Source organism: Anser cygnoides, chromosome 9, assembly GCF_040182565.1.
Source record: "Anser cygnoides isolate HZ-2024a breed goose chromosome 9, Taihu_goose_T2T_genome, whole genome shotgun sequence".
NCBI classification, from domain to species: domain Eukaryota; kingdom Metazoa; phylum Chordata; class Aves; order Anseriformes; family Anatidae; genus Anser; species Anser cygnoides.
In genome coordinates, this window is record NC_089881.1 from 2,491,184 (window position 1) to 2,517,267 (window position 26,084).

At 39.2% G+C, this 26,084-nt stretch overlaps 1 protein-coding gene and 1 long non-coding RNA gene across 2 annotated transcripts; one reads left to right on the top strand and one right to left on the bottom strand.

Annotated features, from left to right (window-relative positions):
- Positions 1-740: 740 nt before the first annotated feature.
- PCOLCE2 (procollagen C-endopeptidase enhancer 2) lies at positions 741-25,089 on the top strand. The gene is made up of 9 exons (XM_048062920.2): positions 741-896; positions 1,123-1,231; positions 9,208-9,463; positions 11,026-11,150; positions 14,199-14,335; positions 19,135-19,289; positions 21,549-21,632; positions 22,770-22,937; positions 24,546-25,089. Exons 1-9 carry the CDS (start codon positions 820-822, stop codon positions 24,674-24,676), a joined length of 1,242 nt encoding a protein of 413 aa, XP_047918877.1. The 5' UTR covers positions 741-819; the 3' UTR covers positions 24,677-25,089.
- Positions 1,228-10,756, bottom strand: LOC136791440 (uncharacterized). The gene is made up of 3 exons (XR_010833527.1): positions 10,272-10,756; positions 6,685-6,767; positions 1,228-2,742 (listed from the first exon to the last, which is right to left on the bottom strand). It is a non-coding gene; the product is annotated as an uncharacterized lncRNA (long non-coding RNA).
- Positions 25,090-26,084: the final 995 nt, after the last annotated feature.

Genomic DNA, 26,084 nt, shown 5'->3' on the forward strand with positions numbered 1-26,084 from the left:
CGACAACTGCAGTACCTTCCATGCAGCAGAACTGGTTTAGTTCCTCCACTCTTTGCTCCTCCAGTTGGCCACACCTGAACACATTACTACAAACTGAGCTTCTTCACTTCGTGCAAAAAGGGCAGGCTCTTCTTTAAACAATCCTTAACAGGTAAGTTATCATTTATTGACATGATAACCTATGTCACCATCCAACTGCACTAACAACGTGGTTTCAGGAACCATTTTTTAAAAAGCGTCAAGCGTGTTCAGTACGAACGCTGGCTTAATTTTGCATTTCTTTCTCAAACACCTTTGTCCCTTGTCCCACAGACGTACCAGTATTGAATGCCGGGCTGCGAGCTCTGCCCTTTCAAGAGGATCTTTCACAGCCGGCGTGAAACTGCTCCTGAAATAGGTCAGGATTCCCGACCGGCAACCCAAACGCAGCATTCGAAGTTTACTTTGGAACTGAAATAAAGACGCGTTAAAGTAGCATTGCTATTTTTCACGTCTCGACGCACGGCCGCACAGGCGGTGACAGGGCGTTCATTCACTCCGGGGACAACCCGCCGCGGTGTGCCACCTGAGGACGGGGACAGCCGCGTCCCCAGGGCATGGGGATGCGGGGAGCGCCGCGGCACCGCCGGGACCCCCGGGCAGCGGCCCCACGGGAAAGGGAGGCGGCTCCGGCGAAAGAGGGAGGGAAAAAAAGGGCGGAGGGTGGCCCTACCCTGCCCTGCCCCGGGGGCGGAGGGCGGCCGAAGGCTGTTCCTCCTCCCCCGGCCCCGGGGCAGAGCGGGCGTCCGAAGAGCGCTGCCCCGCCGCCGCCGCCGGAGGATGCCGCCCGCCGCCCCGCTGCTGCCGCTGCTCCTGCCGCTGCTGGCGGCGGCGCGCCCCGAGGCCGCCCCGCACAGGTACCGCCGGCACCCGGCCGGCACCCAGCGGGCGCCCCGGCACCCCCAGCACCCCAACCGCAGCCCCCGGTGCCCCGCAGGGCGGCCCCGTGCTGGGCAGCGGGGCTGAGAGCCGGGGCAGCGAGGAGGGGCAGGCCCGGGGCTCCGTCTCGGTGCTTGTCCCTTCCAGCTTTGCTGGCACACAAACAGTAAATGAAAGGTGGTTTTTTTTTCTTGTTGTTCTCAGGCCTACCTTTGCATGTGGAGGAGTTGTGTCTGGAGAGTCGGGCTTTATTGGGAGTGAAGGGTTTCCTGGAGTCTACCCTCCGAACAGCAAATGCACTTGGAAGATCACAGTAAGAGTCTTTACTATCACGAACTCAGTGCTGGAAGAGTGGTCAGGCAGTGGAAGGGGTTGCCCAGGGAAGTGGTGGAGTCACAGTGGCTGGGGGTGTTCAAGGGAAGGTTGGATGTGGTGCTTGGGGACATGGGTTAGTGGGTGACATTGGTGGTAGGGGGATGGTTGGACCAGATGAGCTTGGAGGGCTTTTCCAACCTTAGTGATTCTGTGATTCGATGAAGAGCTGCTTGTTGTTAATGCCAGTGGTTCATATGGGATAGCAGATGTGTGCAGTAATGACCTCAATAACTCAGAGCAGCTCAACTACCTGGAGCATTTTAGGGTTACTCTAATATGATGACAGTTGCTGAAAGGTGCAGTGTAGAACTGACCTTGTCTATTAGCAGAATCAAAATTTAATAGACTTCCACAGAAACACCTCTAATGGTTTTAAAATCAACTCCCTTAAAAGCAAGTATGTACCCTTCCCATCACTAGAGAAATCAATAGTTAGACCATTAGACCAAAAGGATTAAAGTAAAGCTTTAAGGTGTAGATAATGTAAGGAATCAGAAAAGCAAAATTTGTTGGCAACAAGAAACAGGAGAAGTTTCAAGCAAAACCAAAAATACTGTCAACAGGTTTACCTGTAGCACGCTAATAACACTGTTCTACCAGCCAGCACAAGTGAGTCTGGCATACAGCAAGCTGACAAAGCAGTAAGAAAGTGGTGTTACATTTAAAAATGACCGTGCAAAAGCATATGGTATGATTGACATTTTGATGCTGAAATAAGGCTGTAGGGCAGAGACATAGCATTCGTGAGCAGCAAATAGCATTAAGCAGCTAGAACTAAACACTTCAGTGCTGGATGTGCCCTTGTCCACAAACTCAGAGAAAGAGTTCTGAATAAACATTACTTTTCCTCACGTCTGCCTAAACTGCGCCTTCCAAAATTGCCCATGAAATTCCCCTCTTTTTTAGGCACAGTTCACTTAGACCTACTGTGACATTCAGGCCTAGAATGTGGACTTGACAGAAGAAAAAGAAGTACAAAAAGTATGAAAAAAATGAGTCTCTGCGTTGAAGACGAAGATGACCTTAGTTTAAAGGCCGCATTACAAGCTAGGTGATGGCTGTTGAATAGGATGCTAGACGATAATTGTCTCTTGCTACTATAGAGATGCTGACGCAAAGCAAGAGACATTGATCTGTTTACAGTGTTCTGTTAAATGACTCTTGTACCAAATGAAAGATGTAATTTTAATCATTTTATCTGAAGGATACCAGTGAAGCTGCAGCAGCCGCCTACTGCACCTTTATGTTGCCTTATTATTAGGGCCAAGTTAAAGGTTACCTTTAATCTGTGACTGGCATTATCCGGAAGAGTACGATGTGAGATGTAGCATATGCTTGTAAACAAACATGCTTCCTGCTGTCTGAGGAGGCTGAGATAACAGCAATTAGCGTGGCCCAGTTTACAATCCAAAGAGCAGACAAATTCTATTTGGAGTCATGCATGCGTGCCTTAAATAGAAGGAAAAATAATCAAAGTTAATTTATCAATATAAGTTGGTCTTGGATCTTCAAAAGTTCAAAATTGAATCTGGAGGAAAATTATCATTTTGGTGACTAGAGTGTAATTTTATTTTATTTTTTTACCATTAAAAAATTCAGACTACAAATGGAAGCAGCCCTGAAAAAGAATTTACTGATGGATCCTATGGATTTGCCCTTCATCCTCTACTGGAAGTAGAGGGAGAAGAGAACAATTGTATTTAAAGAATCCACACCAACTGGTTTCATTGCAGACTTAATGCTGCTGTTGCCAGCAAGATGTGAGCATCCAGGGTAGCCTTGCACAGATGTGAGCAGCCTTACCACAAAGCTGTAGCAGAGCTGTGCCTGCACTCAGGCTCTATGGATCACAGGAGGGAGCTCAATGGCTTCTGGCATTTCACAGTCATCCTCACTCTTACTTTGCTGCTGTGCTGCCATTTACTCTTGCCCTTCTGACTGATGTACGCCTACCCTCTTGTAGCTCACCCAATGTTGAAGAGCTGCACGACTGCAGTACCTTAGACACTGCTGTTCACTATGCCAGGCTGATTTTTTTTTCCCTGTGAATTGTGCAGAACACTGTGTTTTGGATGTGCAGGCAAGGATATATGGAAGGCAAAGACTATGATAACTAGGAAGACTCAGTCCATACCTTCTGTAAAAAGAAAGCGACTTACCCAACCAAGGGGAAGTGGTATACTTAAGGACCCGGCTAGCCTGACTTTGAACAACAAAATCCTTTCACCAGATATGGCTGAGGCTCAGACCAGTTTGCAGTAGCACCCAAATAGGAAAGCAAATTACACTGCCATGAAGAAATATGCTGCAGTTACTATGTTAGGCTTCTTCACTTAGCATCTGATCTTGGAAGGTGACTAAGGCTTTTGCCTGTCAGTTTTAGCCAAAGGCTGCGAGCACCTTCCCTTACTGAAAACCCTCTGCCTCATGCAGGATCTGACAAGTCTGCAAGACTGGAGAGACATCAATTCACTTTGCATCTGGGTCACAAGAAGCATGAGGCTGTTGTTTTCTCAACTAGAGGATCTCATCTTCTAGAGAAGAAATCCCCAGTGAGGTGGTGACAGCTAATTCATTCTTTAGAAGAAAGTAGGCTTAGAAAATGTTACGGGTAATACAGATAAAGCAATGTAGCATTCAGGTGTCAGCTGAAATCTTTCCAACTGGTTTGCTAGAGCTAGAAGAGTCTCTCTAACTCAGTTATGGTTCTGTTATTTCAAGAGACTGGGACTTTTCAGCTGGCTAAAGAAAACAGCTTCTCTATTCTAAGAGCTCTAAGAAGTGTTCAGCACATGCTTGTGGTTATATTACAACCTTGGCAGACTACCCAGCAGCTTTTAGTTGGCTTTGCTAAGAAGTCATTTGTACAGCTATTTCCTTTCCTATAGTAACATATATAGCTTTATCTAAAATGTCATATACATTTACTTTTAATACTCTGTAATCCTTTCTTGGCCATCACCTCACACAAATGTGTCACATAGTCCAAGAATCTGGATTACTGTCCTGTCTTTTTCTGGCAGACTGTAGTTCTCTTAAAAGTCTAACAACTTTTTTTTATATGCAAAAATGATACCTAAGACCGTCAGAGTTACATAAGGTCATATATTTATAGGTTCGAGAGCTGTGTTCCAGCAGGTTTGCTGACAATAAGCAGGGTTTGAAAATTTTTACTTATCAGGGCATTGGCAATCTGCCCTGGGGGACTGAAATATTTTGAATCGTTTTCTCTACATTTTAAGCATTTGTTTTCCCATATAGTTGTGCAACTTCCCTCCTAGTAGAGAACAGGTCTTTACCCATGGTTGTATGGATTGAAAAGACATAGTTTAACATAATATTGTGCTTTTGCCAGGGAGAGCAAACTGATAGGATTTTTTTAAATTGTTCTTTTGTGGCTGGAGATGATGGAGTTAGGGAACAAGGGACTGGGCAGGAACTATGGTTCTTCCCAGGATGTAATTCCAAATATCTTTCATATTCATTCTCAGCAGAGACAGCCAATATATTTGGCTTGAAAGTAGCTGGTATGTTTTTGAAAGTTACCTAGGACTGCTGTGGCAAAACATACAATCAGCATTTTGATAGTAAACATTTACAATATAGGTTTAAAAATCAGCCAAAATATTTTCTCAGAAGGTTGGCATTTCAGGATTTTTCACCAACAAAAGGTTATTTCCAAAGCAAATAATCTCAAATACATAACTTGGAAGAGTGGGACACTGTGAGTATCTTGCCAGATACTTAAAGAGGCCCAATCATGAAAAAGCTTTGTTTTCAGTCAGAATAACAACAGAAAAACAGCTCAAGTACGTTAAATGTAAGTGAATTTTGATTAAGATTACATGAAATGCCTATAATGAATGGCAATCAAAAAAAAGATCTGGGAACCTTATTTTGTGGTGAGTTGTATATTTCTGAAATAATCCCACCCTTTCTAAGAAGTTAATAATCTATACAGATGATTTATAGGCATTACACTCTAGAACAACTCTCCCTAAAAATTCAGGGACTGCTCTTTTCCTTTAACCTACTATAGGAGTACTGCAAGTTTGTGAAAAGAAGTGGCATCCTTCATGTGAGTTCAGTGTCATAATATCTGATCCTAAAAAAGTCCAGAGAATCAAATAAGAAGAAAAGCCAAGGGCAAGTATGGGTCGGTCACATTTAGTTGACAAGGAGGGGCAGACGTTGTGGCTCTGCTATTGTGAGATACCAGCTGGATGGATAAAACAGAAAAATAAGGCACACCCTGCAGGGAAGGCATCACTTCTTCCTTTGATTCCTCTTTCTTTTTAAGAACAGAGCTACAATTCCTTCCAATTCCTTCTCTGAGGTATCCCATCTTCTTACTGCATAAGGCTCAGATGTGTCTCAAAGTAAACAAAACTGAGTCATGCTGGCCTGTGCTTTCTCCCTTTGGGTTTCTCATGGAGCAATATTTTTGATGTCTTAGGATAAACACTGGCAGATTTTAACACATTAGTTTCAACTTTTTAAAAAGGAAATGGTAGAAGTCAAATAAATGTATTGTTTCGCAAAGATGCCTATATTCAGGGCGAGATTCCTTGGGAATAGCTGCTAACTGGTGTGGCTGTTGCCAGAATGTGGAACTACCATCATCTGCACTCTCACATGTCATCTGGTCAGACCACAAACTTTCAATTCATTTTAACATGACGGAACACATTTGTTATTTTTGTGAATCATGACAAATATTATTTTAATAAGCAACATTAGTTTATATAGTAATGACAGTATGTAGTGTCTGTGATTAAGGAACTGAGTTCACACATTTGTATGTGTGAACATATATATAAACATGATACATAAATAACTTATCTCCCCAAATTCAGCTAAATGTGAGCAAGGATTATTCTGACAACTAAGGTCTGGCAAGGGTTCCTTGTTGAACACACACAACCATGTGGCTGAGTACATCTGTGGGGAACAGTCTTGGCCAAGGTAAATACGCTGAATTAACAGAAGCTGGAGAGACTAAAATCTGTAATTAAATCTATAATGCAATGTGGTATAGTATAACATAGTCAATGGTGGAAAGAGAAGAAGGGGAACCTTAAAGCCCAAGACTTGAGTGAATGGTTGACTGGCAACTCAGAGTTTGGCTGCTTTGCCAGCCTCCTTTCCCCCCTGAGCGCAAGTCGGTCCCCTGTCCTGGTTCTCTCAATGCCCCCCCTGGGGCAGCAGGAGGGAGGGGAAAGCCTGGCAGCAGAAGTGAGTGGTGTGAGGCTGGCACTAGCAGAGCAGTGCTGGCTCAATGTGCTCATGCACCAAAGCTGTCAGTGAGATCCCATTGGCATTACTGAAGGATAATGACTTGGATAAACCAGAACGCATTTCTAGAAGGACAGCAAAAAGCCTGTTTCTTACCCCAGAACGAGCCACCTCTCACATTTCAGCTTCCTTCTCCAAACTCTGGGAGGGGCAAGATGTCTTCAAAGAAGAAACTGAAGCTGAGAAAGTAGGGAAAAATCTCATAAGCACTGATAAAACTAACCTAACGTGATAGAGCAGCTCAACTTTCAAAAACAGTGGAAGAAAAAGGGGAAACTCATTAAAGATAAGTTAGTAAAACTGCAAATACACTGAAAACCATGGTTTGTTGTAGGAAGTGTTGGACAAGTAGCTCAGCCTGTATTAAATTAAAACATGATAACCTTTAGAGGTTACCTTATTTAATTCCTATTGTACCAGTTGTGTAGACTTAAGAATAACAAGTGTTCCAACCCCAGAAGAGCATGTGTTATTTTATATACAGCTGTTTACTACTTCTGGGGAGAGAAAAAATATAAAAAAGCTGCTTTTATTTAGCTGCCTAAATCTAACTTTATCTGACTAAATTTACAGCCAGATTTTTTTTTAACTGATCTGTTTTGTCTCATAGAGTTTGTAGTATAACCACAAATAACATTCATGTCTTCTGACATGAATCCTTAGTTCCTCTTCGCTTCTTTTCTTAATGCCTCTTGGTGATTCAGACCACAAGACAAAAGTGAATGCAATAATAAGACATTTAGTTATGAGAGCAGTGATTCAAGGAGTCATATTGCTTTCACAGGATGTCTTACAAAGTGTCCACCCATCTATATTGGCCTTATGCTGAATAAATATACATGTGGGTTATTTTCCTATACCAGCTATATGGCTTGCTCATTTCAGTAGCATGACAGTTAAACCTAACATCTGGCTTTAAAGTTTCCTAAAACATAGTCATCATGCTGTGGAATTTCTGGGTAAGATTAAATGAGTTTTGTGGTTTTAATGTAGTAGTAGTAGTAGTAATAATGTACGTCACCACAGGAGAGCTGCATGCAGTTTTGGAAAGAACTTTGAACAAGGATTAAAGGAAAATGTTCTGAAACTATATTCTGTGCAACAACGTGAACTGCTGTGGGGCTGGTCAGCCCGTGTCTGCATGGGCCCTGGACAGATGTGAACAGCCCTTGCAGAAGTCGGCCCTGCAGAATCAGTACTGGCACTGGACATAAAAGCATCTGCATGAGCAAGTAACCTTAGCATGTATACAGCACGTTTTTCATTACATTTGGAGCTGTTGCTATTATTACTCTCTTCCGTGGTTAAGAAGTCACTTCCATCTATCCACTTCCATCTGACAAGGCATTTTTAACAACTGAGACTCATAAAATTCCAATGCTGTTTGATGATTTCATGTAGGCACAGTTCAGTTCTAGTTTATCTCAAACTGGTGTTTTAAAATAAGTCACTGTTAAGAAGAAAAAAAATTCATGAACTCTTAAATGAAGTGCCTTAAATGTGGACTTACTGCAGATATATTAAGTGTGTGTTATATATTTAAAGCTGAAAATCATAGCAATGTCTCAGTAAAACAGAACAGCTGCAATTATTTTAATTGGTAACCACTCTACCAGGCTATGAATTGAATGAAGATAATTACGCTCTGCCTAAGTTACCTCTATACTTTAAAATACCGTTTCCCTTCTTCCTGTCCTGTTAAGTAGAGTTGAGTGCTCATTAGAATAGTTTTCACAGTGTGCTGCTTATGCTCTTAAAAGCTTGCAAGTCTATCTGAGGAAGCGTTCCCCTCGTAAACTATTACGCTCTCATAATTTACATCCTTTTCACTACTTTTGCCTCTTTCACAATGTCCACAGATACAAGCATTTAAGAAGATTTACCTTGCCTTATGTTTCCGCAGATATTTCAGAAAACAAAACTCTTTTCTATATTGAGGACACCCACAAATGTTTTTGTTTTTTTTTTTGAACTCTGCTTATAGTTTCACATGTTCTTTCCAAATATAACTCTTTCACTTCAGCTTTCATGCTAAATGAACCCACTCCGATAGCTGACTATTAGGGTTGTACAGTATTAGCTGTGAAGTTTCCATTTGGAGTTACAAATGTAAATTATGTTGATAAATAATATGACACATCAGCAAGATAACAAGAACCATTTCATTTTCTCAAAATTGTAAATTACTTGTTCTGTATTTAAAAAAAAATCTCATTAATCTTATCCTCCTAGCCTCACTTGGTGACAGGGAGCTGCATGGTTGATTGCAATACTTTCAGCAGAGAAGTGAAACATGCCAAACTGATCTGGGAGGTGAAGGCATATAACTAACTATGACAGTCTGGCTAGAGGGTACAGTGCATCAGATAGACAATAATGCTAACAGAGATGGCTAGAGTTTTATTTTTATGATTGGTCCAATATGATTTTAAAAAACATACTAGAGCATAGTATGAGGAAAAAGAGCTTAACTGGTGAAAGTAGAAGGACATGAAAATATCCATGCAAAAAGTGGGATCAGATAGGTATGTGTCAGTCACACCTCAAGATATATCCCCCCTACACACACCTCTCTCTCTCTTTCTCTCTCCCCCCCTCTCTCTCTCTCTCTCTCTGCAGGTTCCAGAAGGAAAAGTTGTGGTTCTTTCTTTTAGATATTTAGACCTGGAAAGTGACAATTTGTGCCGATATGATTTTGTGGATATATACAACGGCCATGCCAATGGACAACGCATCGGCAGGTTCTGTGGTACTGTGAAACCAGGAGCCCTTGTATCCAACAGCAATAAAATGTTGGTGCAGATGACTTCAGATGCTAATACGGCTGGAAGTGGATTCATTGCAAAGTTTTCTGCAGCAGAACCACATGAAAGAGGTAACTGTCAATTATGTATGTGCTGAAGACAAATATAACTGTACAACTCTATGGAGAGCTACACTAATGCTAAAGATGTGATGCTAGAAATATTAGGGATTGTGTTGCTCAATGTATTCGTTAATTACCTTACTTAGCAAATAGCGAAGTATAATTGATTACCCATAATAGTTAATCAAAATAGCAAAGAGGAGGGCTGACTATTTTGAATTGCAGGACCGCATCTAGCAGCGATATGGTAATAGCTTGTCAATAAAATTAAATTCAATGTAGATAAACGTTGCAAATAAGGGAGAAAACACCCTAACTTCATGTATATGACAGGCTCTGAATTGACTGTAGTATTTAGGAATGAGATCATGGGTTTGAAATAGAGTAATTTATGAAAACAGTAATTGAGCATAATAACAAAAGCAGTAATTAAGCATCCTTCCAGTGCTCAGTAAGTAACAAAAAAAATACAGAAACTTAACATTTTTTTGAAAACAGTATGAAAACCAAACCTTTTCATGGATCTCTTCAGGCTGGAAAAGAGAAGCTCAGTGGGGGTATAGGAGAGGGCCCTCAAGTCATGGCCAGTGTGGAAAAAGTGAATGGGGAACACAGCCACTGTTTCTAATACAAGAGACAGATGAGCAAGTGGCTGCAAAGGAAAGGAAATGGTGATTCTTCCTAATGAGCTGTCAAGTGGTGGAGTGCTGTGCCACGGGACATCACGGATTGAAAATTTCTACATCAAGTTTAAAAACAATTAGGAAAAAGTATGAAAGAAAAACTTTTTAGGGGTTATTGAACACAAAGGCATTACCTTTTGCTTGGTAAATCTGTGACATTACAGGGAGGTCATATTACTGGGTGCCTGCCATACCAATTAACTCATTTCAAGGCTTTTGGTATTTTGCTACCAGACTAGACAGGTTTTTGGGCTGATGTAGTGCAGATGACAGCTAACTCATTAGTCCTTCCAGTTCCATCAGTGTGGACAACTTTCTGAAAAACATATTAGACAACCATGACAAGATAGAGTCACTTTAATAAAGACTCCTAATGGTATTATAAGTAAAGATTACATACCTGATATAGGCTTGTAATTTGGGACTGTGAGGAGTAGATATAGAGAAAAATGACTTGCTCCATCGTGGGCTCTCCACAGGTGGCAGTTCCTTCAGGGAACACTGTCACCTCCACATGGCTCCACTAGGGGCTGTGGGGAAGCCATGCTCCAACTCCTCCTCCTCCTCTGACCCAGGTGCTCATAGGGCTGGTTCTCACTGTACCCCCCCTTTCACTTCATCTTTCTGCCCTTTCTTAAATCTCTTTTCCCCAAGGCACCACCAGCTGGGTTGCTGGGCTCAGCCATACCCTGTGGTTCAGCCATTGGGGCCAGCAGGAACTGGGCAGAACTGTCTGAGTCCAGCATGGAGCAGACCCGGCCTAGATCTGCCCCGAGGCCTCACGGCCCCCCACCAGTGCCTGGGCACCGGCACAGCGAAGCCAGCGCATCAACTGGGTCACACACATTGCTTTTGGCCTCTACTTTGCATGGTGTACTGTACTTCCAGGAGATCAGTACTGTGGGGGACGACTGGAGAAGCCTTCTGGCTCCTTCCAAACGCCCAACTGGCCGGAGCGGGATTACCCAGCCGGAGTTACGTGCTCCTGGCACATCGTCGCCCCGAAGAACCAGGTAAGGCGCCGCTATCGCCCCGCGCCTCCCGCTACCCACCAGTGTTGACATGTTGCCAACAGCCCGTGCATGTGATGTGCTGCTTGCATGGCACTCCAACAGTGAAAACACTGGCTGAAATTTGGAGTAGTGTGGGCCCACCTAGCCCCAGCTGTACTCACCTTTTTCTCATACATGACCAGGCTCACTTGAGGAAACTAAACATTACATGCTGGTTTATGTGTGCTGACACATTCCCCTATATTAAACTTTCAGACCAGCTATGGCTGGTGAGGCTTTTAATGAGGATCTTTTAAAGGTGATTTTGTTAATTAACTAAACATCATGTAAATTAAGTTCGAGGAGGTGATCATCTCAGCACCAGGCATGATGATGACAAACGCTAAGTTTAAAGTCTAACTCCATCTGTAGCATTTTCAGCATTAGTGCTGTTTGTTACAGAGGGACTCGAGTAGAGCTGACTGAATTTATTAAAAGCAGAAATTATTTTATTGGTTCCGCTCGCAGTACTGGGAATATATTCAGATCTGTCTTGCACAGGGATCTTCAACGTACAATTCATAAAATTTGTCTTATTTTATATTTGGAAGGCTTTATCTCATAACATGATTGCTTAATTAGCCAGACACCTTCAAGTGTACATTACCACTTCAGTAAGACTCAGAGATCTAACAGTAGAGAAATATGGCTCATTTGCCACTGTTTGCCACACATGGCCAGAACATGTTGTTCCCTATGCCGTAGAGCTCGTCTCAGTCCTAGCTTCACATTTTGTGATTGTTGCTGAGCCATCTGCTCTGTAACCTGGCAGAAACTCTACATTGATTGAATATCCTGGTCACCGAGCATGTTTGCTTTTCTTAACTATCTCCAGCTTTTTACATTCCTCTACATGTAAAGAAAACTTTCTCCTTAATCTTCTGCTCGTGACCATAATCCTCTAAAAAAGCTGCCCCAGATAAATATATTCTTCAGATCTTTCATACTTTTCCATTTCCCAAGATATTTTTTCCCCTTGAACTGAAGCAGTATGTCAGCTTAGTCTTTCCTGTTCTCCTCTTTAATCCACATTCCTTGCTTGCTAGGTACAGGTCATTTAACAAACCTATAGAGAGGCAGTCATTTTTAAAATCTTATCTTTAAACTGCAGATTACGTCAGTTCTTTTCAGCCATCTCTAGATAAGCCTAAAAACTCTTCCCAAGCTTGTAGAGAAGATCTAGGAAATGTAAGCATAAAAATTAAGGCACTATCTTGTGCCTTTTCAGCATCCTGCTCCATAAATCCATGCGTCCGAATATATATCTTTCACGTGCTGCAAAAGTGGTTGCTTGCATGCAAACAGGGGAGAGTTTTGACAATAACAAGAGCAATTTTTGAAAATGTAGTGAGTAAGCATCTCTCTCCAAGTTCAAATAAAAAGCTTTTCACTCTCCCATTTGCCAAAGTTTAGGTCACACTTTCTCCACTTCCTTTCACAAGCATGTGAGCAATAAAACAAGCCAGTGTTTTGCTTCTAATATAACCAAATAATTTCTTCATTTATTTCAGAAGATGGAGCAGCTCCTCATGATGGTGAAGAGCTTCTAATCTATCATGAAATACCTCTCTGTTAGTGCAAAGAGCACTTATGAACAATAAATAGTAAAGTAGGCATGATGGCATGCTGCTTTTCCTGTGTATGGAAAAATTCAGCATTTCTGTTTCCACTTGCATTACTCCTTTCTATACCATCTTTTGGTCATAAGCCTATTAATGAGATAAGTACTTCCATTTACAGTGCATTTTTTCCCATATTGGTGACAAGGTTCTTGAAACAAACCTCTTGCTCGTCTCAGAAACCAAATTGCTGTCCTTGAAGTTTCTCTTTGCCCTGGGCTACTTATACTTTTGAGGTAACAAAATGATGCATTATATGTCAATAGTGCAAAAGCATATCCTGGCAAAACTAAAACATGAGGTGATAGCAGGCTACCTTTATTACAGATGTAGAACAAGATCACCTTTACTATGTTAGTAAATTAACATGTAGGTGATCTACAGATGGCTTTGTAGTCTTAAAACATTTAATAGCATCTTGTTTGAGACAGCCCTTTGAAGAGAAATCCTGCATACCCACAGCCAACACAATTCAGTGTTGTCATTCAAGTCTCATTTGTGCTATTTACTGGAGGATGATTAAAAATACTGTTGTACTTCATATAAAGAAGCAACCTAAATGTAGGCATTACCTTTGTTTCATTCATGTAGTTATGTTGTGTTTTCCTTCCTTGCTGCACACAACTGAAAAGCATGCTGCAGGACTTACTTTCAGACTCATACCTGCAATTTCTTTTCCATTGTTTTTCTTTCTTGAGTAGAAAAGTACATAAATTACAAGTTATATTGGAGAAAATAACATCAGTACTAGAAATAACAGTTATACTAGTTCACAGCTAGGACTTCTGAAACCCTAACATTTATGGAAATTCTGTATGGAAACATTATTTCTTTAACTACTTAGTTTCCCTTGGTTTTAGTCTTATTGTTTAGTAATTTTCTATTGATATTATTGTGTTTGACCTTCTTATTTCTACATCAAGTAAATAGGGGATTTGCAACCACAGAGCAGTGGTTTAAAATCTGCTCTTGATCTAGTCAGTGAAATGGTTCTTACCAACTTTGGCCTTGCTTTTTCATTAGCGTATCTAGGGTGATACAATGGCACTAATAGCCCTCTTTCTGTGGTTTAGATTTAAGTTAGTTTCTTTAAAAACAGTGCAACACCTAACTATTACTATTCAGTTTACATTCACTCATAAAGATAACTACAAGAAGCTATATTTGCATATACTTGAGAACAAAATGTTATATAGAATACTAAGGTCCTATTTTGAAGTGTTTGCTAGAGAGATTCAAATACCAAATCCACGATCAAGTGGATTAAGGACTTTTGCTTTATGGAAGGCAAAAATCATTTAGTAGTTCATATGAAGAGGTCATTTACTATAAGTACTGCTCAAATTCTGCATACCAAAGTCTTAGTAAGTTACTTGCACTTTCTCTGCAGCTAATAGAATTAAAGTTTGAGAAGTTTGATGTGGAGAGAGACAACTACTGCAGATATGACTATGTTGCAGTGTTTAATGGTGGGGAAGTCAACGATGCGAAAAGGATTGGGAAGTATTGTGGAGACAGTCCACCAGCGTAAGTAACTGTCTTTGATGATGAACTTTACAACACTATATGTCACTTTGCTAATGGTTCTGTACTAGGCTTTTGAAAGATATTTTTTTTTCCCTTAAATATCTCATTTTCTATCTCCAATTGCATTTCTAGGAGTTGTTTAGTATCTTGTCTCTCCTGAGGTTTTCTCTTTTCCTCTGTCCCTCCATGACTAGCCCTGGCTCCAACCCCTGTTCTATCCTGTCCCTCGAGGCTCATTAGAGCTCAGTCTAATAATGCCAACAGTAACGCTACTGATATTGGTATGATACCAGTATTAATGCTAGCTGAACACTAGCATCACTTACTGTGTTTTGATGGTAGATGCTGAAGTGCAGGATCCAGCTGAACGCCCTAGTCCCTTGGCTCTTGACTCACTTGATCTGACTCATGTTACCTTCAGTCACACCCCTTCTGCATGTTCCACGGCTGCTCCATGCGTCACTGCTTACCATCTCTTGTGTGTCACTGCTCACCATCTCTTCCAGCTGTGCCGAGGTGTGTCCCCTCCTGGCACATGAGCGTGCTGGGTAGCACCACAGGCTTTCAGCAGCTTTACTGTCAAACTGCTGCTGCTACCATCCTTCCCACCTGTGCTAAAAAAAACCAACAAAACCACTCCCAACGTTTTCAAAATCCCAACCCCCAAATAAACACGAGACCTCCCCATAATGGCCCCACCTCTCCAACGCCCAAGAAACAGCCCCAGTGCAAGGAACAGTAGCAATAGTAGATTATAATTATTTAAAAAGTATGTCTTTTTTGAGCAAGGCTAGTAATTTTTAACTTTTTTCCTCCCTTGTTCCCCTTCCATTAAGCATCTTAAAACTGAGTAGCTTTACAAGATGAAGGGGATGAAGAAATACAAGCTATTAAAAAATTCATGGAAGTGTGTGAATAGATTTAAGTCTCAGAAGTGACAGCTAGTTTGATTCCCAAGAGCAAGTAATTATGGTATAAGGGGAGGAGGTGCATGCCTCAGTCTTTCTTGGGATTTACTGTGAGGTTTTTTGGGTTTTGGTTGGTTCTTTTTCTAAGGTTATGTGGTATACCCTCCAGAGACAAGAGGGGAGGCAGACATTCTGCAGAATTCTAAAAGGACTTTTCTTCTCCATGCAGCAGCTATACTCTTTCTCTTGCTATTTCTGATCATTACCTAATAGCATGAAAATGCTAGAAATAGAGGCTAGCCCTACAGAAATGTATTTGAAATTTGGTAAGGATTTAATTAAGGGCAGTGTTGCACCTAAAATATATTAACTTCAGTTTCCTTCAGCCACCTCAGGCTTTTGGTCTGGAGTTGCACTTTTTTTTTTTTAAACATCAAGTTCCAATTTGGAAAAGATAATTCTTTTCAGGCTTAAGTTCAGTGCTGTCTTCTTGTAATAAAGTTAAAAACCTGCTCTGTAAAAAAGATACTGACACCAGAAGGTCTTACAGGTAAAATTGTGAAGTGCTAGTTAATTTAGGCCATTAAAATGACGCAAGAGACTAAATTTGAGCTGTAGTTACATACATAATCACTTCCTTATTTGCAGGACAAACTTCACTAGCAGAAGTAGAACTATCTTCCCTTATTGCCTCCAACCCAAAGGCTGTAGTATGGAAGGAGACCGTGCAAGGCAGAGTTAGTATTAGAGTCCATAAGGCAAGAAGGTGGGTTACAAGTCTTGGACATCCACTTCCACCCCTTTGCCAAATGACATTCAGAACTCCTCCATTTTTGCCTCATGTATGTGTCCATAGCAAAGCCACTTCATACTTTCCAGCTTAGAGTTTTGCCTGGAAAAAAAGATGCCACGCATTGTTGCCTTGCAGCGCCGTGGCACTCAGAATGACTGCAGGTAGATCGAATACATCTCCAATCAGGCAATACATTTATTTGAGCTGAATGTTGTAAGCACCAGTATATATATCAGATAACAAAAAATCATCATCTGAAGTAAAAAAAAAACTCTTCCCCAAGGGAACTCTACTGGACACATGCCAGTATTTTACACAGAGTAAAACACAATGGCCAGCAGATGACAGAGGTTAGTAATGTTATTTAGTGCTTTACAACAACGTAGACAGGTACCTCATTGAGGAGCATAGCATGAGAACCTCATTGTGACTTTACAAATCCATCCCTTACAGCTGAACCCTTAACATAGATCAGTAAGGTATTTACCTTTAAGCTCCTGTAAAATAAACAAAAAATAAATAACCTAACTGAATCTGCCCCTAGAAATACTTAACTAGCAATGTTCCATACAAATACCTTCCTGCCATGGGTGTTTTGCTGAGCACAAGTTGGATCCAAAGGACGATTGAGTACACGGACTAGTTTCCTACCTGAATAGAGCACAATTAGAGTCCAGTTTAACTTTCTCTTTTTCCTATTTAAGTTGTGACATTGCAGACCTTTTCCAACTGAGGTAAGAAGTGAATTCTACAAGATCTTACCCTTCCCTTGGTTCTCAAAAAACAGCAGGGAACAACACCCCTTCAAAAATGAAGCCGGTGGCCTCCAGTCCCTGTGACTTAGTTGCCTCTTTCCAGTTAAGACATAGCCCAGCTGTGCAGTATGCTTTGAACCGTCAGGATTTGGTCTTGACTGACAAAGCAACACAGAAGAAAGAAGTGCTAGTTAATCCCTGAGAGGTGACCAGGAGTGGCTTCCTAAACCACCTCTCAACTGTGGCTCAGCATCTTTCCCCACAGCAGGTCAAAGCTGTGAATTGGTCTGCCAAAGCCCTAGTGGGCTTCAAAAATATAGTCATTTTAGTATGGACTTTGTGCAACAGGTAAATAAGGGCAGAAGTCTGGGCTCAGACCCAGGCCACATAGCTCAGAGATGAGATTTCCTGTTACAGAATGTTAGAAGTTTCCTGAAAGAAAGTTTTAGGACAGCATTGCTTACTATCCTGATCTAGTCCAGAGCTTGAATAGTCACTTTCCCTTACAAAATAATATATAGACAGCTTATGTATCCAGTGGAAAGGGAGAAAGTATGGCTCTTGGGGATTTTCCACTAGCTCTGCAGAATTCTCACCAAAATTTATCAGCTGGGTTCAGAAAAACAGTAAGGACAGGACCACTGTTGTAAAAAATACTGAAATCATGGTATGTAAACTGAATCATGAAGGAGGACTTCTATATAGAGTATTATTTATGGATCTGACACAGCAATTAAACAAGGTGGAACTCATTAACCAGTAGTTACAGACAATGTAATGTGGCATTTTGTAACAGAAACAGCATACTTAAGAAAGATTAGTAAAGTAGATACCTTGAACTCATTTGGTGGTTGCAGAGATTAACCGAGATCCAACTGTAGACCAGGAAGCACATAGCGTAACCACATATCTGATTCCTGAGTGCAATTCGTACACTACATAAATGAATAGTACAGATCATAATAATAAATTAGGAGAAATCATCACTCTAAAAAACAAACACACCATCTACCCTTGAGACAAAAAGCCTTTTTTCAAAAAGATAGTATACACCGGTCAAATTTTTTAGATTACTTGGTGTTTTACTTCTGGTGTTCAGCAAGCAGACAAAGCTTTCCTACAGCTGGTAACCCCCCTCCTAATTCTGCAGCCTGCATCAATACTGTGGTAAGAAAATCAATCTGTGCAATTACCGCAGTAACTGTAAATCGGAATTCCAGATAATCATGCACTTACTTTTGGTTATGTCAAACTCAACCCTCAGTGAGCTGATTTCTGAAATACCTGGGGAAAAAAAAAAAAAGAAAAAAGGAAAAAAGAAAAAGGAGATAATGACAAGTTTTTACTCTAAAAGCCCTAAAAAGCATCTTGAAGAACTCCTGCTAAAGGCTCATGAACACTGTCAGATTTCCTGAGAAGAAGCAACAAAGTCAGTTTAGTGAAAATACATCTTAAAACCATTTTCTCTTTTCTTCTCTCAAGTATCTTTTGCCTCTATGTTTATCTCTATATTAATTTTTCTTCCTCTTTCCAAACAAGATAATCTGTGTTAATAATTATAAATGAATATTGAGACAAGGTCTGTGGAATGCTCAAAAGAACAAGAGAAGTGTTCCTTTGCTAGACTTGCATGCCATACAGTTTGCTCTAACAGTAGTCTTGAATGAAGACTCATCACACTACATCTAAATCCAGAGACAGTGTCACAATAGATACTACACAGTTTATGAACTGAAAATTAACACACAGAAGAGTGCTTGTTTACAAATTTTCAAATCCTAACAAAGTAACAGCATTAGCTCTCTAAGGCCTCAGTATCCAATCATTGGTAAAACCTGGGTCCACAGAAGTAGTACCAACCCCAAATATTTTTTAGTGTTTTTATTGAACAATTCCAGAGTCCAACATCAAATTAATTTTCTTCAGACCTTCCAAATATGTATTTTTCAATAGACAAAAAATGATTTAAAACCCCAAAACATTTACTCACCTCTGCTATCTATTGAGGATTTCTTTATTATATTTCCCCAAGGCATTAATCTAGCCCTCGTCATTCCATGTAAGTGAAGTCTGCAATGAAGCCACAAAGGAATTTAAAGATACTTACACTGACATAACCCTCAGGAATTAGAGGTTTATGATTCAACAGAATGAGGTTCTCAGTTCTAACATCAGTGTCTGACATGCTAGCAAAGGAACATGTATTTCAGTATTAGTCTGGGGGCAGATAGAGCATTTATAATAATAATAAACATGAAGCACCTTTTTTTTGTGACAAGAATTCTATTAATGGTTTTTGGCTTTGACATTAAAACTAATGGAAGTTACTTTTTTCTATTCCAGGCCTATCCTATCTGAGAAAAATGAGTTGCTCATTCAGTTTTTATCTGACTTAAGTTTAACGGCTGATGGTTTTATTGGCCATTATAAATTTAGACCAAAAAAGTTACCAACAACTACAGTTCCACCTACTACCACAACAACCCCTTCTACATCAAGTAAGATTTTTTTTTTTATTGGATTTATTTGATTAGAAAAATAATGTATTCCAGGAGAAGAAGGTTTTGGAAAAAATTAACAGAAGGTATATTAAAAGTTAGTTTCGTGGTTTGTTAGTATTTAAGATGTTGAGGAAATTAATTAAAATTAATATACTCAAGAGAGCACATAGAATCTAGTTAACATTATTAAAAAGAAAACTCTCCAGTTCACTGTAACAGTTACTCACTCCAGCTCAGAGAATATTCTTGTCTCTTCTCAATTTTTGACAGCTAACTAGCGAGAATCTTTCACCAAATTCCATAGAAACGTAAAGAAAATTCTTTTGTACAATAAGTTCTACATATTTCAGGAAACAGTTTTATTTCAAGGAACTTTTTCTTCTAAATAAATTAATATGTAAAAATCTGGCCATATTTCTCTTCATGTAGTTATTAAGATAAATTGTTATGGAAGCCGCCTGAGCTCTCTTCAGATTCTGCCAACATCCTGTCAATGTGATGCTCTCAGAATTGTTTTTATTCAAAGATTTTCAGGGACAAGAATTTATGAAGAAATACGTCAGACTAAAAATAAGTTTACTTTTATATTTAAGACCAAACAGAACATATGAAAGATCAGGGGAGGATTTCTCTGAAGGCCTTACCAAAACTACCTCATTACTGACATACTGAAGGGACAAATTCTTACAATTTCTATAACCTGAATGAGAACAGTTTAAGATACAGTTATAGCACAAAACCAAATTATTTATGATGTTTTGCAACAGAACCTGATCTGTACTTAAAATGTATCAGAAGTCAGGACAGAAATGGCTTGTCAGCAGGAAACCAAGAAGTTGTGGTGCTTAAATACTGAGACTGAGGTATTTAAAATAGATGAAAATAAACATGAAAAACATGCAATCATAATGACCTGTAAATCATTCCGATGTGACTAGCAGTCCAATGATAAGTAATTCAGCTCTTTTTCACTATAAAGGACTCCTTAAAGTTAGCCTTGATTAACTGAGACAGGGTGTTGGAGGTGTCACATCTCATGCTGCAAGCTTTCTGAAGTCTTACTGAACACCAATGAAGATCACATGAAGACTAAAAACAGACAAGCAAAACAAAACCAAACAATTCAAAGCAAAACAAACAAAAACCAAAACCCACATCAATGAAAAATATGGGGATGAATTTTTAAAGTTGGGATTTGAAAGGCAAAATAATGAACAGGAAGATCTAACAGTCATGGATGTACACGGAAGACAAATAAATTTGTTTGCCACTCAGCTGAATTTCAGAAATCTTCATAAAAAGAATCAGTTAATTCATTAAAAGAGAAGTATAAATATAATTGAGAACTGTAAGAACATAAATAAGTAATCAGTCAGAAGCTCTTTTTCAGAAATTATAGGCTAAGACTTTTGCAAAATGCTGCATTCTAAAGAAAAAAAGCCAAGATATTCTTCGTAACTAATTTATTTTCTTTCGGGGGAAATCAGGGTTATGTAGGTTGTCTGATTTATTTATTTTTTAACCTGTCCATCTCTCAGCTCCATCTTTCTAGTAATTGTGACCTCATCGACCCATTCCAAACAAATTTGAAAAGGACATTAAAACCTTAAAAATAATACAGCCTTATGTGCAAAGTGTTAGCGAGATCAAGTACAGAGACTACTAATATGCAACCTAAGGAGCTGGTGTGAAGGAGAGTATTTACTTGTCTTTAAGCAAAGCATTGTTTCAGAAAGGAAATGTAAGTTAGTGCTAAGCAGCTGTAGCCCCTAATGTTAAGCAGATAATTCACACGTTATAATGTGTTTCAATGTCATCAATAAAAATTATACAGTACTTCATGTCATGAAGCTATGTAAAAAATTTAGAAAAAAAAGATGGGAATTTGAACTCTGATCTCTTCCATCACAGCACTGTAATTTCTGACAGAAGTCCACTCCCTCCCTCTGAAGTAAATGTTACTGTAATCTAATGTTATCATACTTAAAATGTACTACAAGGACTATATTACAATAGGCAAGAACACTAACAAGTTACACATTTAAAAGCACAGCACAATCAAACATTCTCTGTAAAAATCCCACTGTGTAATACCATTAAAACGCACGTGGAAAGAAGATTGGAGTTGATGGCAGGAAAGGGGTATATGGTTATTGTGGCGTTTATGTGCATATCCAGATTTTTATTTCCCCAAGCATACTGCTTGCATTTGTTTCAAAATATCTTATTTTAATTTATTATGTGCTCTTCAAAAAGGTTTGAAACCTACAGTTGCCCTGTGTCAGCAAAAGTGTAAAAGGAGTGGGACTCTTGAAAGCAATTACTGTTCAAGCAACTTTGGTAAGAAAGCAAAGTCTGTTTCTTACTCACTTGACACTGTATGTTTACACATCTAGGAATTTTACCAGATGTATTTCTGAGTTTTAATTAATACATAAGTGATGTTTTTACATCCTCTTATGTGCGTATCTGACATTAGTATCTGTGTATCACTTAAAACGCTCTTGGAGATATTCTGAAATAGGCACTGCAGGTATGTCTGAAACAAGCATACTTCCTCAATCTAAAAACCAAATGACTAAACATAAGGCAGCCTCCTGTAGGAGAGCATTGATTCAATTACTGTCTCGTCACCTCACTCATCTGTAACCGGCCAATACACATTTTATGCCATATCTGCTGACTGTTCCATAACTCAGTTTATAAACTTCCAAAATACTTCTAAAATAATTTATAAGGCATGGAAGCTTAAAAAAGTGCTTTTCATCCACAGACACTAATCACTGATAAAAAAGGGTGTTTGCTGTATAATTGGATAGCATTGTCACTGATGATCTGTTATGTCTCAGAGGCTTTTTCCAAATCAATACTTAGCTTCTTAATTCCCTTAAAAGATGCCTTACAACCATTAATCCTGTATGCCAACTTGGATGCAACAACTTCGTCCCCAAACCATTTTTTTTTCTTTTTAAATCTAATTCACTCTAATTTTATAGCTAAACCCATGCGATTAGAGAAAGTCTCCTGTTTCAGGAAGTGGGGACAGCTTAGTATCATTTTGCTGAAAACCAGACCAGGGTAGTGGCTGCACCCTAAAGCAGAATGAAATCACTGCAGCATGAGACTGCAGGAGAGCCGGGAATTCAGCTTTGCGCTAGAGTATTTTCAGTTCATCTTCTCCACTGTTTTAAGATTAGTCATTGAAAATAGTATCACGTTGTAGTGCTTAACTAAAATTATCAAAATTTAGGACAGGGCTTCTCAATGATTGATGCATTCTAGGAAAAGTTTTATATTTGGTGCCACCAAAATTTGTCGGTAGTGAGTTTTTATTACTGGCATCACCCACATATTGAGAGACTGTTTCCAGTATTATTTGCATCTTTATTAAGGACTAATATGTTAATTCAATTTCTATGGTCCCCCAAATTTATTTCTAAAAGATTAATTAAAATGTATCAAATGTCTTTTTTCTAGTAATAACTGGAACAGTAATCACAGCAGTAACGCGTGCTGGAAGTTTGCATGCAACAATATCGATTATTAATGTATATAAGGAGGGAAATCTAGCAATCCAGCAAGCAGGCAAGAGTATGAGTGCCAAGATTGTTGTAGTATGTAAGCAGTGTCCTCTCATCAGAAGAGGTAAGTACAGCAAAATAACTGCTTTGTTTGTTTATAAAAGTTTTGAAAATTGTTCTACGAACACAAAAATCAGAATTACAATAATTGATTCTATAATCAGCAACTAATATTTAAATGAAATTAAGACACAAACAACTAGTTATTTAGGTTTGTATTTCATTCTTAGTTTTACCTATAAAAGATGAGACTCAGTTCAAATGAGTTTGAAAAACATTGTTTTTAATACTTGCATGACAGAAAGTAAAATCTGACTTAGCTCTCTCAAATGAAACTCAGTTTGATTTTGTTTTTTACATATATGTATTTTTGGATATAGTTTTCATACGCGGTTATTCAGAATGGAAAAACAACAGCATACTGAACCTGAAAGTGCAGTATGTCACAGCAAATAAAAAATAATGTGTTATCCTGTTGCTTCTCTCCTGTACAGATTTACATCTTTGCTGTAGCAATGCCAGTAGTATTAATATAGAACAGCTCATTCTATACCTGTAAACAGCTAGTATTTCTATAGCTATTTTAAACAGTATTATTTTACAGAGTAGATCAACAAAGATTGCCAGTTAAACATAACAAGGGCAACCTATACAATGCTATAAGAAATACTGAGGCTGTTTCACTGAAGTAACTAAGCAAAAAATACAACAGTCATTAGCTTTTCCTCCTGCGCATACCAGTAAAACAGGAGAACATACGTGGATGGAGCCATAGCAGGAAACAGTCAACATAATCTAATAATTACCAAAAAAGAAAACCCACGTAAATGCCAGTGGTGTCCTAAATGTTAAGTATTACTTCAAAGGGGGCAGTACCAAAGCGAACAATCCTTGTCAGATTTTTTTTTCTTTTACCTTTAGTTCTTTGGAAACCAGACATCTGTCTGGGAGACATAATAGCATCCTTGGTGGAACAAATTGTCTCCTTTTAGGTAGACTGCTGGCTCCAAACCACATACTTTTGTTTCTCTTCCTAAATCTCTGTGAATTATTTAATAGCCATTACTTAATATCTAAACTTTGTGCATTTCTGCTTACTCCCCTATAACACCACTCTTTCCTGCCTGAGGCCTTGCAAATCTCTAATCTTTCTAAGCCTTGCAAATACTCAAATCCAACTGATTGCTCCAAAGCCAGGGTTTATCATGCATTAAGTCCACTCTGCTTACCCAACTGCCTCTATATATTTCTAGAGTATGTTTACGTACCTGGGGGAGAAAAAGGGAATGGAAAGAATTAGGTGCATTACCCTACAAACTGAGCATATGAAAAAATATCCAAAAATTAATGAGACGCATTCCTCTTCGGATGTTAGTGACTAAGTTATCCAGTGTTTATACTGCCTTTCTAATGTTTTTTAGACTCATTTGACAAATCTTCTTAAAAAAATATCTCCCGTATGTTTAACTATACAGTAGATGCTTACTTATCTACTTGATTTTTATGTAATTGTGGTTCATTGTATGCTTTGTATATGCTTTGGGTAGGAAGGAAAAAATGCCACAAGACAGTGGTAACAGAGTGAAAATGAATGCAGACCACAGATATAGAACTATACTTACTAGATCACGCCCTGGAGTTCTGCCTTGTAATATCATACTTTCCTTTATAGGTTTAAACTACATCATCATGGGTCAAGTAGAAGAAGACGGTAGAGGCAAAGTCCTTCCCAACAGCTTTGTCATGAGTTTTAAGACTAAGAACCAAAAGATCCTGAATGCCTTGAAAAATAGAACATGTTAAAACTGAACTCTGCAGCTGCACTCTATCATCTCTCTTGGAAAAGAATTTTCACTTAGTTTAAGTCATGAAAACACTGACTGTCAGCACTAAGACCATGCTTACCCTTTCCTCCCTCGTACCCACCTAAGCTCATTCCAGCACAAAGTGGCATCAGTTACAAATCCTGAATACGAAAGTTGAAGATTTGCAGCACAGCCATCTGATCTGAAACATACCAAATTCCAGTTACTTGGAAGATGTTAATTTATAATAATTGTCCATTTTTTTAAGGAGTTATATATGTAAAATAAGAATTTTAAGTGCAATATTTATAGTAACTCATTATAACATAGCTTTTTCTCTGAAGTTTTTTTATTACATGGATTCCTGCATTATTATCTGTGCTTAATAAAATATTTTAAGATTAAATCATATACTACCTAGTTATTCATTATGTATAAAGTAGGGGATGCTACACATATAAAATGCTGTGCTGGCAGCTCATGTCAAACAGCTCAGGGCTGTAAACACGTTCTGTGGATTGCTAAGCTTTTGCCTTACTGACTGAACCAAACAGTGTAAATGACAGCAATGTTTATTTACAAACCAGATGTAATTTCACAGTTTTAAAATTGCAGTTTTATGCCTTGGTTTTCAGTATCAGTTTCTGTGCAGATTAAGGGGTTTTACACATTGTTTTTTCTGCACTTCCCAGCAGCAGTCTGGGGTGAAGCACTGTGGAAATCATGCTCAGAACTGTGTTTGACTACAATAACCTTTTTTCATTTATGACAACAAGACCATCTGTCATGTAACTTTTTTCAGTGCAGCAAGAAGAGTCTAGTAGCCTGCTCCTTCTCCCCCCAACGGCAGGTAGGAAAAGCTCCTGCCTGCCTGCTCTTCTCAACACTCTCCTTAAATCAGCTTGTTTTCCAGTCTGAACACCTCTTTTTTACTGTTTCTCAAAAAAGCAAATTGCTTTTCATGCATAAAAGAAAATAAATCCGAATTCTACTTAACATTTTAAATGTAAATTAATGTAACATACTTCTGAGGACTGGCAAATGTGTTGCAGTAGAAGGGATACATGAAAACCACTTGAATACAGCCTTTTATATCTGTGCTCACTGCATATGGAATCTAAATGGATTCCTCCCACTACACTCTCCAGTGTGGAAGAGTAAAGCCTGACTGGCCCCTTACGGGAATCAAAGTGCTGAAAGCAGTAGCCTTGCAACAGGAAACAGGAGCTGGTGCTTCAAGAAACACAGTGCCAGTTTTCTCATGTGAGAATCAGACGCAAAACAGAGGTAACAACCTTCCAAAAAGAAACAGGGTTTTGAAAGCAGATGTAGTGAATGTAAAATTCAAGCATATGAAATCCAACCTGCAAACATGTAAAAATTATGTAACACAATTATCACATTAA

Excerpts from the sequence above, each read along its gene's own strand:
- PCOLCE2 (XM_048062920.2), top strand. The coding sequence starts at position 820 with ATGCCGCCCGCCGCCCCGCTGCTGCCGCTGCTCCTGCCGCTGCTGGCG. Across the intron at positions 21,633-22,769 it reads TTACTGTTCAAGCAACTTTG|TAATAACTGGAACAGTAATC; the intron begins GTAAGAAAGCAA and ends TCTTTTTTCTAG. Across the intron at positions 22,938-24,545 it reads GTGTCCTCTCATCAGAAGAG|GTTTAAACTACATCATCATG; the intron begins GTAAGTACAGCA and ends TTTCCTTTATAG.